We start from the raw sequence: 12,804 nt of genomic DNA, 5'->3' as shown, positions 1-12,804 counted from the left end.
GCGCCCTGCTGAGAAGTTGAGAGATTTTCAACCACTTTGAAAAAAGATGCTTGGCAAAGTGCTTTTTCTTGAGGCAACCACATACCAGCGCTGAATCTCCTGGAGCCTCATTTGAGAAGAGCTCAGGTTTAGTTTAAGGAGCTCGTCCCCAAGGTGTGCTGAGAACAGTGGAAACAAAAGCAGATCCAGAGATTGTTGATACATGTTACTCTACCATGGAGAGGATGAATTATGAAGCCACAGTGTGTGAGTGACTGTGTGTACGTCTGTGTGTGTGTGTGTTCCAGGTGTGTTACAGGATCCTGATGCAGCTGTGCGGTCAGTACGGTCAGCCGGTCCTCGCCGTACGGGTCCTGCTGGAGATGAAGAAGGCTGGAATCACACCCAACACCATCACCTACGGATACTACAACAAGGTTTCAAAATATACACACAAAAATACACACTTGTCTTCTCCCTGCCCTGCACACACGTGCACGCACACATCCAGTTCTCGAACCACCTCAGCTGACCCCTTTCAACACGAAGGAGCAGCGGCTCTACTCCGAGCTCCCTCTAGATGTCTGACTCCTCCCCCTATCTCTAAGGCTGAGCCCAGACACCCTACAGAGGAAACTCTGCTTGTATTTGCGACCTTGTTCTTTCTGTCGCTACCCAGAGCTCATGACCATAGGTGAGGGTTGGGACGTAGATGGACCAGGAAATCGAAAGATTTGAATATACTACAATATTTACAGTTTGATAAGATATATTGTGCAGGTATGAGTGCACTAATGGGATATAATGTGCACAGTGTAAACAACCAGAGGTTTGATCTGAGTACCCAACACTACAGATCAGCACAGACAGCAGTATAAATATAAACACACTGGACTTCAGATCAGTGGGCGCATGTGATACAGAGAGGTGTGATGTAATCAGATGTCCTCTGTCCTCAGGCAGTGCTGGAGAGCAAGTGGCCGTCCACCAATCAGGGAGGACGTCTCCGCTGGGCCAAGCTAAGGAACGTGCTGTTGGCTGTGGCCCAGTTCAGACAGCCAGTCAAACGGCGTCAGAAGAGCGGCTCTGTGTGGTCACGAGGAGGTCAGAAAATATTCTATCAATATTTTATTTCTGTGCTTCGACTTGACTTTAAATTTTTCTGCCACATTTTGCCGACACATACTAAAGTATAGTTGTGAGTGCAGGGCTTTAACTTGTAGTGGAGTATTTTCACAGAGCAGTAGTTGTACTTTTACTTCAGTAAAGTATCTGAATACTTCTTCCATCACTGATCATGTGTTGGCATGGTTTTATTGATGAGTATTTTTCTGCATACATTTGATGAAGAGACATGATTTTCCAGAGTCATGCTGTAACTTTTGTTTTTAAGATAAAATTCTGATTGTTTTTTTTTTTTTTCTTTCCATTAAAAGAAACCATGATGGACTTGGATCAGAGGCCCCGCCCCCAGTCGACTCTAATTCGTCAGTCCAGTTGGAGCGGTCTGTCAGAAAGCTCCAGTCACGAGTCTCTGACGGGCTCGCTGGTGAAGAGCAACAGTCTGAACAGCATGAAGGCGCCGGCTGACAGTAAGACACAAACTGCATCATGTCCTCCTCTTCCTCACCTTCATCATCTGTCTGCTCATCACCCTCTTAGGCCGTTTCTGCTGTCACTTTTGGCTGTTCCAAATCACGCCATGTCACGCTGATTTCCAGTTTCCATTATCAGTTTAGACTTGACGTGACACGCTGAGCCGTGCTAGACACGGACCTTCTCCGCAGTAGGTCTAAGTGGGTAGCGGTGACGTCTCGCCGACTTAAGCCTACCCCCATCGACCCGCCTTCTCCCCACAAACAAGCAGTGTGTGTTGTGAGACTCTCCTCCCCTCTGTCTGCAGGAGACCAGAGGGAAAGGTGTTTTTAAAAGTCTCTGTGTGTTCAGCTCTCAGTACGTCTGTAGCTTCTAACTGAATCTCTGTGGTTTGGAGTTTCTCTCCTGCATCCTGTTTTTACTTTACATATCTGCTTTATTTTACTGTTTCATGTTCGCTATCAGCCATCAAGCTCTTCCTGCACCTCTGCAAACAGCTCACCTCCAACAGGTGAACTTCTTTTACCTGCCCTGCTGTGGGAGAACACACACAGCAAAAATAACAGGGGACTTTATCTGTGGGTCAGCTGCTGTTTTTAAACGTCATCAGTTAAAGACACACCTTCAAGCAGGTAGCCCTGTTGTAATGGAAACGCAAATCCCTGCCGCGCCGGGCTGACGGTCCAGTCCAAACCAAACCAAACCAAACCAAACCAAACCCATGACTGTCGAAAAGGAGTCACATTTTGTTCCTTCAACAGAACTCTCACCAGGACTTTGAACCATGTGTTATTCCAGTTCTTCTCTGTTATCTCCACACCACATTTTTTCTCTCATCTCCTGTAAAACAGACTGTCCAGTATTCTGTTTCTGTCAGTTTGTTTTAACTCCTCTTTCTCCTCTCTGTGCCACAGAGTTGAAGCTCTGCAAGAAGACCATCCTCCGCAATGCAGGGACCAACGGCTGCGGTGACGCAGTCTCCCGTAAGCCTCCGATTGGACGCAGAGACACCTCCACCCCGCCTCCGATGCCCCCCGGTGGTGTTCTAGTGCGGCGGAATCAAGTCTGCCTCTCCACCTTCTACAAAGAGTGTGCAGAGTCAGCCGACTCTGAGCCAGACTGCTGTCAGCCAGCAGAGAGAGACGGCAGGTCGGTTAAGACGAAAAATAACCTCAGAATCTGTTTGTTCTTTAATACGATAATCTTTTATTAACTGATCTTTACTCACCTGCTTTATTCAGTCATATTTCCAGCCCGTCTTTGATGTCAGTTTGAGATGTTTTATGGCGTTCTAATGTTTCATAACGTGCTTTGGTTTTGCTTGTGAAATAAGATAAAGTAGGAAAGAGTGCAAATACAACAAAATAACATCACCTACGCAGGCCCTGTATCCTTTAACACTGGTGCTGTTGTAGCTCTGTTAAACTCACCTCATCCGTCTCTGACCTGCAGACCTGCCGGGACTCGAGACTCATCCGGCAGAAATAAAGTCGTAGACGAGAACTACAACAACGTCTCCTCCCCGAGCCGAGGAGGTCTGGCAGGGAAACTCCAGCAGCTTCTCACTCCGACGAGACATCGAGTGTCTGTTCGACGAGCCGCCAGCGTTGACGACCGGCGACCAGGAGGAGGGGGGGGAGGAGGAGGAGGGGGGATAGGACGAAGAGTGTCTGAACAGAGGCAGTCCAGGAAAGCTCAAGTGGCAGAAACACTGCTGAAGGCCAAAGACAGGCTGGTCAGCGCTACCTCAGAGGTTTGACTCTTTGAATCTGCTTTATTCTGACCTGTTGTCTTTATTTTATTAAACACAACTTGTAACTGTTAGATATCAGTTTCGATATTGGTTACTTTACAAAATGTACAAACATAAAAGCAAAATGTACAAAAACAGAAAAATGACGAGCAGTTTTTTTTGTATAAAGCACCTTTAAATGAATATATTTTTTAAATATAGAGGTAAACTATTATTGCATCTTTTTAAAATTTAATTTCCTATGAATAAAAAAAAAAATCAAAATAAATTAAGAAAAAATGATGATAATTTTTCTGTGACTTCTAATGTTTGTTAAACAGAATCATGTGGTGGTGATGTAATAAAATTATCTGACTCCATGTCGTCTTTTCTCAGAGTTCATTGTCTGTAGGAAGTGACCTCGACTTGACGGACACGCCCAGTCCCGCCTATCCTCTGCGCCGGTCGTGGGACGCCAACCAAGAGGCGACGGGGCTTGAGGTGAACAGATCATTAGTCAGGAAATGACAGCAGCAGTTAGCGTGGTTTTGTTGCGTCCTATAGTCAGGTCTGTTGTTACCGTCCCCTCAGTGTTGATGTCACAGCCTCTGACTCCTCCCACCCTCTCTGTGTGTCCAGGTGTTGATGTCCAGCTGCTCTCTGTGTCGCAGCTGTAACTCGTTAGTCTATGATGAGGAGATCATGGCCGGCTGGACGTCGGACGACTCCAACCTGAACTCGTCCTGCCCGTTCTGCTGTGCTTCCTTCGTGCCCTTCCTGAACGCCGAGATCTGTGACCTCGGACCTGTCAGCAGGTAAAGACGTCCACCAGTGAACCCGATCTGTCACAGCGCCCTCCGTCTGTGGTTTGGTGTCTAATCCAGAGTTTTCTCCAGACAGCGAGACTGAAACGAGGACGACCAACTGTTTAAAAATGACAGAGCTAAATTTGTAGCTCCGTCAGATACAGTCTCAGCTAACATCACTCAGTTTTAAAGGGATAGTTTGGATCTTTTAAAACGGGGCTGTATGAGGTGTTTCAGCCTACAGTCGAAGTCAGATGACACGCCCCCAGTTTGGAGAAGCAGGCAGGAGTACTGACACAGAAGCTCAGCAATGCACTGCTGTGGACAGGGTCAGAGGCATACTTTAAAATCAATATCAGTTTAAGTGTACACTATATTTAGAATATTTTCACTGTACTTTTATCTCCGACAGTAATTTCTGAAGTCCTTAGCGGCTTCAGTTCCCCATCTATGCTCTCAGGAGCTGCTGGTCTACCCCTGCCTTGATCAGTTTGTTTGTGATATTAGCCCCTTTTACACTGTTTCTTCAAGGCAGGAATTTCACCCCAATCTGCCCCCTCACTGTTCTGAAAAGAAACAGTCGTAGAATAGGGGGCAGAGTTGTCTCACATTTAAGGCAGCATGGGAGATAGTAACAGCAGCAAAACGACCATCTGTATAAAAGGGACAGCCGACAGGATGTGACTACGGATAGCATGGGTGTGACGTTTTGACGACTTGTTACGTGTGCGACCTGCTGCCAGGAGGTGAGTTTGTATGTTCTCGGATGGCGAAGGAATAGAGTCAAGACAAACAGTTGTCTATCATAATGTTACTCTCTACATTTTGAAATAAACAAATTATAAGCATGACTTAATATGACCAAGACACCTAAAAGTAAAAACAAGGCTGTTTTCATCAACTTAGAAGCAAGTGCTCACTGCATACTGTAAGTGAATGGGTTTCCTGGTCGGAAAGGTAATGCCCTCATGCCCCACTAGAGGGCGCGTGAGGCTTAACTTCATCATACCACAGGAGTCAATGGAAGTGTCGTCACTCTGGTATGTAGGGTCCTACCTAACCCTACCCAGTCCAACCAACCTGGCCAATCATAGAGAGAGTAGGGTGGGTCATTTCTTCACTGTCCCAGGATTTGCAAATTTGCCACCAGGGGATTTAAAAAGCAGCAAGCAGCAGTTAGCAGAACTCACAGAAGAACAACAGCGGCTGAAAATGTCTGCACACTGGGAAAACAACGAACTCCAGGAGCTCCTTCCCCTCTGAGCAGAGGACGAGATCAACCGCCATATAACAGGGACGGTAAATGATTGTTCCTGACATGTTAATGCCATGGTATTGTTTATAAAGTGCTGCTGACGCATGTGTTATATGTCACATTAGAGGCTGATGCTGTTGTGTTACATGTCACACCCGTCACCAGCGGCTCCTGTGTTCAGCTGTGCTAAATCATTGGTTTTCTCAGTGGAGTCTGGCTTTACAGAGAGCGATATAACAGCTTCAGTTCCCTGTTGGGAATCACTGTCTGACAGTAAGGTAAAGCGGTGAAAATGTTAATATAGCGTACACTTGAATTAATTTTTCCCACAGAAGTATTGCTTAGCCTCTGTGTCGGTGACCTTCCTGACTGCCATGTTGATAAAATACTGACTATGGATACGTACCTCATACAACTCCACTGCAAAAGATCAAAAACTGACCCTTTAAGTCTTCCTCTTTGTCCTTTTCCTCAGTGCGGAGCGCACCAACTGGAACGTGGAGGACGAGGTGGAGAGCGCAGTGAGGCCCCCCAGTGCTCAGGAGGCCTCCCTGCGACACCAGTGTAACGGTCTGAGTGAGGACTCCAGCTCCGAGACCAGCAGCTACTCTGAGAACAGCAGAACCACCACGGTAACACTCACTGTTAATGTTTCTGTTCATCCCCTCGTCTCCCTGTACTTCCTGTCGAACTGACAGTTTTTAACCGCCTCTCTCAGGGTTCGTCAGTGGGCGGCACCCCTCAGGTGGCGGTGGCCTACCTGAGCCCTCTGGTCCTGAGGAAGGAGCTGGAGAGTCTGCTGGAGAACGAGGGCGAGGCGGTCCTGGCCCAGCCTCAGTTCCTGGACAACCACTCCATCATCTTCTGGAACCTGGTGTGGTACTTCCAGCGCCTCGGTCTGCCCAATAACCTGCTGCAGCTGGTCAAAGCCTCGCCGCTGGTCAGCCAGTTCACACAGGTAGCACATAGTCTGAAACACAGAGCACTGAGGCATCGGTAACAAAAGGTTGAGCTAATTACAGCTCAGAGGCAGCTGCACAAGAACAGAAAGAAAGAGCTCTAAAAACATAAAAACATATGGAAATAAAGGCTCACAAATGACACTTACTGGACAAAGAGCTCTGTTTTCACCGGACAGCTACATATTAGATAAACGTGCTCAACACGCATCGACTTCTGAAACAAAAGCTGATTTTCCGGTTCAGAAAAATATTCAAAAAGCTGCTGAGATACAGCTTCACATTCTTCTTCATCTACAGCAGCTCAGATCCTAAGTTAAAGTACAAACAACTAAACATTTGTTATTGCAGGTTTTAGATTTCCACTCTCTCCCACTTTGTGTTTCAACCTCTGCTCTGCATTTTCCCTCGGAAAAATATTAACAAATATTATTTGTAAGCACCTTTCAAGATACCCACGGACGCTTGAGTAAATAAAGTTGTGTCCTATCCTATCGTATCTTAATATCAACAGTCATTGAATGACAGCTTCATATTTTTGTAGAGTGACAAACTGATTTTGCTTCTTTAGGCCCTGATCACACAGAAAGTGTTTCAGCAGCTGGAGGTGGCTTTTTGTAATTGTTTTTAATGAGAATGAAGCTTTTTGTTCGCTGTTTTTGCGTCGCTACGTCCCTCCTGTTTGCACTCTAGGCGCCTGGCGTTTTTGCTGAAGCACTCTGAACTCCTGGAGTTGAAAAAACTTCAACTCAGAGCGTAAAAGCGCCCCACATCATCTCCACTTTTTCCCCGTTGTCCAATCAGATGATGTGAGAGGCGGGCCTTCTGTGGTGGTCACGACAACAAGTTTACAGTTGGTAAACAATGGAGGAGAAACTGGTGGTAGTGGTTGCTGGATACCCAGAGCTATATGGCCTGACGATAGACAGCAGGTTGTCAAACTGCCCCTGAGTCATCCTAAAATCTGCCTGTAAACGTCCATGATGGAGGAGAAGCTCCTGGACCAACTGGTGGTACTCCCCATGATCCAGCCTCTTTTTTAGGGTCTCATGTACCCACACAGATCTCTGTTTATCTGCTGACAGCCTCTCACCCTCAACCAGAGCTACACACAGTACCCTCTGCCTGGAACCTGCAAAACACTCTCTGTGTGATTGAAGCTTTATTCAGCCCAGAAATATTAGATACCCTAAAACCAAAGCAGAGATCAAACAGTTTGACCCCAATAAATAAAGTTAGATGTTGAAATGAAAGACATCAACACACTGATGCACAGACTTTCTTCCTCTACTCGTGTGTGTTTTCCAGGCAGAGAACTCAGCAGTGAGGGTGAGGCTCCTCTGGGACACCCTGACCCCCGACACAGACCAGTGGCCCCCCCTCTACATCCTCTGGAGGATCCACAGTGAGACGAGCACACACCTCACACTCACAGGAACAAGAACCCCAACTGTTACAATGTGTTTGACTCTTTTTAATGAGGCTCCTCCACCTCCCTCCTCTGTCCTCCACCAGGTGGCGTCCCGATGAGAAGCTACAGCTGGCGGAAACACAACCACCCGTTCACGCTGGCCTTCCTGGAGGAGGTGCTGCGCTGGGTCGGCATGAACGAGGTGCACAAAGCCGTCACCCTCTTCCTGGACACACTGGCCAAACAGCCGGGCTCCGCCTGGACGCAGAGGTACGGTTTAGTGTTTAACCATGTAAATATTCACACTGCACAGAGCATAGATAAAAGATCTGTTAACCTGTCCCTCGTCATTAGTAGGAGTGGGAATCACCAGAGGATCCATGATATGATATTAAGACAATATTTAAGTCACGATATGACATCATTGCATTTTTAAATATGTTTTAATGTTTTTACTTAAAGCAGGAGAACTTTCTTTACTGCTGAACAGCTCCCAGAGTGGACAGTTTCTGGTGGAATAAATTAAGTGAAATGTGAATGTTCTAGAGGATATAGAGAAAACCATTCCGATATAAATCTGAATGGTTTTCTCTCCTCTGTTCCTCTGTTTGTGGTTCAAGAAGAACAGATACAAAAAGGTCTAGGTCCCTTAAAACAATGAACATCTGTAGACAATATCAAAATATTTCTGCAGGTGAATTTTTTTCTTTGTCAGGATCTTTTTTTTTTAAGTGTTTGTTAGTACTCATTTTGGCCACAAGAGGCCAATGTGCACCACGACTTCATGCTTAAATAGGACAGAAAGCATACATGTTTTCCTCCACATGAGTTGTAATTTCTCCATAAACTCTCAACACAACGTACATGTACTGTACATGTGTTTATATGATCAGAAAGTTGATCACCAGGTTTTATTTTCTCACTCAGGGTAACTGCAGAATGTCTCTTTAAAGTGTAAGTTTTGAACGCAGTGATGTGACATCGATCTGAATGATGGTGGGTGTTGTGTGTTTGTTTTGTTTGACAGGAGTTTGTACAGAGAGTTCCTCTTCCTCACTCTGGCAGCTATGGGCAAAGATCACGTCGGTAAGATTCTCTGGATGCAACTGTTTCATTAGATAGTTCAGTTCAGCTCAGGACTAGATGTTACAACCCCTTGATGCACACACTTGAGACTATGAGTGGGGAGATAGTGCCATCTGGGGGTTGCCGAGTGGAGCAAAGAGTTCAAGTGGACAGAAAAGTAAGAAGGAGCACAGGGAAGGCAGAGCCAAGGAGAGATGTTTGTGCAGACTGAACTCTCCCACGACCGGGCCGTACACTCCACCTCCCCCTGCTCCCTCATTTTGATAAGGGAAGAAACTAACAGGAGAAAAACCTACCTAACTTTAATCAAGGTGGAGTTTAACTGGTTAGAGGAGGGGAGGAGGTTTAGCTTAGGGTACAGCAGTCACGCCCAAAAAACACACGCTTGGGAACTCTTGCATGCCACAACAGCCTCGCTTTCACTTTTAAGCTTGTTTACTGTGCGTCTATGCTGAAAACAAAGCCGCGTAAAAAATCTATATTGGCCAAAAACTGCAGATATCGACCGACTAGTGCCAACAGTGTGAAACACACTGCAAAAAAATGGGGCAATATATGCTCACCCATAGCCTGACATCGACAGACCGTCAGCATGGTGTGTCAGGGTCCTTAGTGTCCCTGAGGATTTGTAGGCCTGCCCCTGACTGAGAATTTTCCAAGTCAACCAGTATTCATCATCCTGGTCCATCAGTGGACTAGTCTCCTGCATGTTTCTGATATGAATGTAATTATTAAATGATATATTTTGGTGGTTTGAGTTGAAGGTGTGAGAAAGAATAGTATCAGTAACATTGTTAACACTGTGCTACATTACAGAGAAATACAAACCGTACTAATGAACCTTCATTAATATAGGCCTATATTTTATCTCCAAGTGCACGTCACACGCTGAGCGAGCCGCCTGTTAATGACGCTGTGGGCTAATGGGCATGTAGCTACTAGGGATGCACCGAATATTCGGTAACCGAATATATTCAGCTGAATATTGCAAAAAAACACACATTCGGTATTCGGTGGAATAAGTTAAAAGCAAGGCCGAATAATAGCGACGTGTTTTGATAACACAATCAAACAGCACGCGGTGACGGACAGAGTAAAATGTCGGCAGTGTGGCGATATTTTACTCTGTCCATCACTGCACTCGCATTTGCGACTAAAAATAGTTTTGTTTGAGCAAAATAATCATTCAGCATGCTTTGCCAGTACAGATTTCAACCAGCAGCAGAAACAAAAGGCGAATCCTGCCAGTTGTGGGTTGAACGGGGGTCACAGACACAGACAGGAATGTATTCCTGTCAAATACGGCGACCATAGGCTTATCGGCGACGGAGAAGTCCGGCTCCAGGTGAATAACTTGTTGTCATGACTGCCCAGTAGTACCTGGACAACCAAGCCGTGGTGGCACACAGGTATGTGACGTGTCAGAGGAGAAACGAGCCGTTCACATTTCTCTATTTGTGTCAGGTAACGCTCCACAAACCTCACCGCACTTTAGGGACTGTTCTTTACTTGTCAGGGGAGGAGGGTGGCTGGTTGATTTTTATTTTATTTATTCATTTTATTTTGATCCCCCCTATGTTAATCACTGATTGATGCTGGTTTTGAAGTATGAATAAGTCAATAAGTAATTTATTCCATTGAAATATCATTGATGTGATATGTGATGTGATTATAGAAAAGTGATTTATCTTTTTATAAATGACAAAAGGCACATCTGCCTCATTTTCGTTGTGGTATCGTGATACTACTCAGAACCATGATATTTTCACTGGTATCATACCGTGGGTCCCAATTTTGGTACCGTGACAACACTAATCTGGAGGGTTCATCTGCAAAAACTAATGAAAAACTAAAAAACGGCATGTTATTAACTAGCCTGTGGAATAACCGCAGGTACCAGCCCTGGAAATTAACCTGACTCCTGTCTGACTGCTGAGTGTGGACACTTCCTGTGTCTGTCCTTTCAAAGTAAAGTCACACATGCTCCAGTCGTATAGGTTTGGATTTATTTTGACAAGGTGCAGCTCCTGATAGAGTTTCACGGTATGTTTTTTTTTTCCTGCAACTAAGCATCCAGTGAAATCTTGCAGACTAATGACCTTTCTGGTCGACTAACGTTTGGTCGACTATCAGGGGGCAGCCCTGAGTTTTTGAGAAGCTGGGTTTGTCTTCAGTGTACAAACACACAGGAACACACTCACCAAAACACAGCATCCTGCAGATATCTATCGGGAAAGGACGGAATTTTTGGCAACAATTTCCAGCCAATATTGGAATCTCTTTTAATGTATTTAACCCCAAAGTTTTTATGCAAGAAGTGCACATTTTATTGGAGCACTGATGTACACACTTAGCTGCTGTGTGATTGACACAAATGAAGTGTGTGTGTGTCGAGACAAAATAATAATGCTCTACTCTCTGTTTCCCTGCAGCTGCGTTCGATAAGAAGTACAAGGCGGCGTACTCTCGGCTCAGCAGCACTCTGGGTCGAGAAGAGCTCCGCAAGAAGCGAGCTCAGCCTCCCAGCCCAAAAGCCGTCGACTGCAGACGCAGCTTCCACCCGCCACTCGAATGCTGATGATCCAGGAACACAACGTCCCGCACGTCCCTGATGACTCCCGCAGCGTTTGTCCCTGTGAGGGAGAAGAGGAGAGCCGGCAAACCCAGGATCCCTGCTGCCTTCACCTGCTTGTATTCTTCACCTTTCTGCTGCCGCCTGGTGGACGTCGGAGTGACGCGCTCCGTCCTGTCCTCTGTAGCTCTCTTTGCCTCGTCGATGTGAATCCAGCAGCTCTTTGTCTTCATTTAAGATCCTGAAAGTTGATCCGGCTGTAGCAGACGGAGCTCATCTGGACTGAAGAGCTCGTACAGGAACACACTTCTCTCACCAAGGGTTAAAACACTGAGCCGAGAGCTGTTTGTCGGTCTGTAACGTGGAGTCGTCTGAAGTCAAGAAAACTGGTGGAAGCTCAGGTTGGTGCATGTCCAGAGGGATCAGCTGTGTCGCTGTGAACGTTTTCTTTTTCCCTGTTTTTTTAACTACACATCTGGATGATTAAAATCAGAGCAGAGGGAATCTTCTGCAGGACTGAAAGTTTTAGCCACAGTGAGTCAGGATGTCAGATTTGCTGTTCCGAGTGTGACCAAGGTTGGCAGTCAGGATTTTATAAGAAAAAAGGTCAAATAAGGATTAAAATGCAGAGCAGAGCATCAACACAACACGACCCGATGAGAAGCTTCAGAGTTGAACAAGTCCAGGAAACTCCTGATCGTCTCTCCACCCCTCTGTGTGTGTGTGTGTGTGTGTGTCTGATTGTAAGCATGATCAAGGCAGCGAGGTTTGGTTTGTAAAAGGGAAAATAAGGTCAGAAGTCAATGTTCATTATCAGGCAGTCGAGGAAATCACCAGACAAGAAGCTGAAATTTTTTAAGTCTCTGAAACTTCAAATCTTCGGTCTGTTGGTTTTTTTTCCCAGAGGACAAAGACTCTTGGACAGTTTTAATATGAAGCTACATCAAAGTTTTAAGGTTTTGAACTTTTCCCTCTGAGATCATGGTCGCCAAGTCGCGCTTTGGATACTGGAACTGAGAAGACACCGCTATCATCCTTCAAATCAGGAAAAACAACCAAACAAGTCGCATCATTTAAAGGCAACACTGCAAATGATTGTTTGTATATCAATCACTAGATAAATTCATAAAGAAAACTTTATTGTTCTCCCATGCCTCTACAGTGAATGAAGACTCCAAAAACAGTGAACATTCCTGATTAATTGAAGTCTTTTTTATCCAGTCGTAAGCTCAGTACTTCACAAGCAGACGGCACTTTCTGGCGGGGAACTGAACTGAAAGTGAAATGTATTGATGCTCTCTTCAAAGCCAGACTCCACCAATGAAAACTGTAATTTTACTTCACCAACCACAGGAGCTGCTGGTCGACCACTACCTCGATCAGATAGTTTGTTTGTGTCATTGTGTGA

General features: G+C 45.6%; 1 protein-coding gene across 7 annotated transcripts in view; it reads left to right on the top strand.

Moving 5' to 3' along the window:
- dennd4b (DENN/MADD domain containing 4B) overlaps positions 1 to 12,112 on the top strand; it is a 61,446-nt gene extending 49,334 nt beyond the window's left edge. For 6 of the 7 annotated variants that reach the window (XM_078171299.1, XM_078171301.1, XM_078171300.1 and 3 more), the window contains 13 exons: positions 288 to 416; positions 939 to 1,083; positions 1,416 to 1,571; positions 2,490 to 2,724; positions 3,028 to 3,328; positions 3,704 to 3,808; positions 3,947 to 4,122; positions 5,844 to 6,000; positions 6,087 to 6,326; positions 7,636 to 7,732; positions 7,810 to 8,008; positions 8,766 to 8,824; positions 11,257 to 12,109. In XM_078171299.1, the coding sequence (XP_078027425.1) occupies positions 288 to 416; positions 939 to 1,083; positions 1,416 to 1,571; positions 2,490 to 2,724; positions 3,028 to 3,328; positions 3,704 to 3,808; positions 3,947 to 4,122; positions 5,844 to 6,000; positions 6,087 to 6,326; positions 7,636 to 7,732; positions 7,810 to 8,008; positions 8,766 to 8,824; positions 11,257 to 11,402 (2,145 nt within the window). In that variant the 3' untranslated portion in view covers positions 11,403 to 12,109. Of the gene's footprint in view, positions 1 to 287; positions 417 to 938; positions 1,084 to 1,415; positions 1,572 to 2,489; positions 2,725 to 3,027; positions 3,329 to 3,703; positions 3,809 to 3,946; positions 4,123 to 5,843; positions 6,001 to 6,086; positions 6,327 to 7,635; positions 7,733 to 7,809; positions 8,009 to 8,765; positions 8,825 to 11,256 lie in introns of all 7 variants that reach the window. The other variant, XM_078171298.1, reaches the window with a different exon arrangement.
- Positions 12,113 to 12,804: the final 692 nt, after the last annotated feature.

Source organism: Epinephelus lanceolatus, chromosome 10 (assembly GCF_041903045.1).
Source record: "Epinephelus lanceolatus isolate andai-2023 chromosome 10, ASM4190304v1, whole genome shotgun sequence".
Classification (NCBI taxonomy): Eukaryota; Metazoa; Chordata; class Actinopteri; order Perciformes; family Serranidae; genus Epinephelus; species Epinephelus lanceolatus.
The sequence above is the reverse complement of the archived record's forward strand: the minus strand, read 5'-3'. Positions and strand labels throughout refer to the sequence as shown.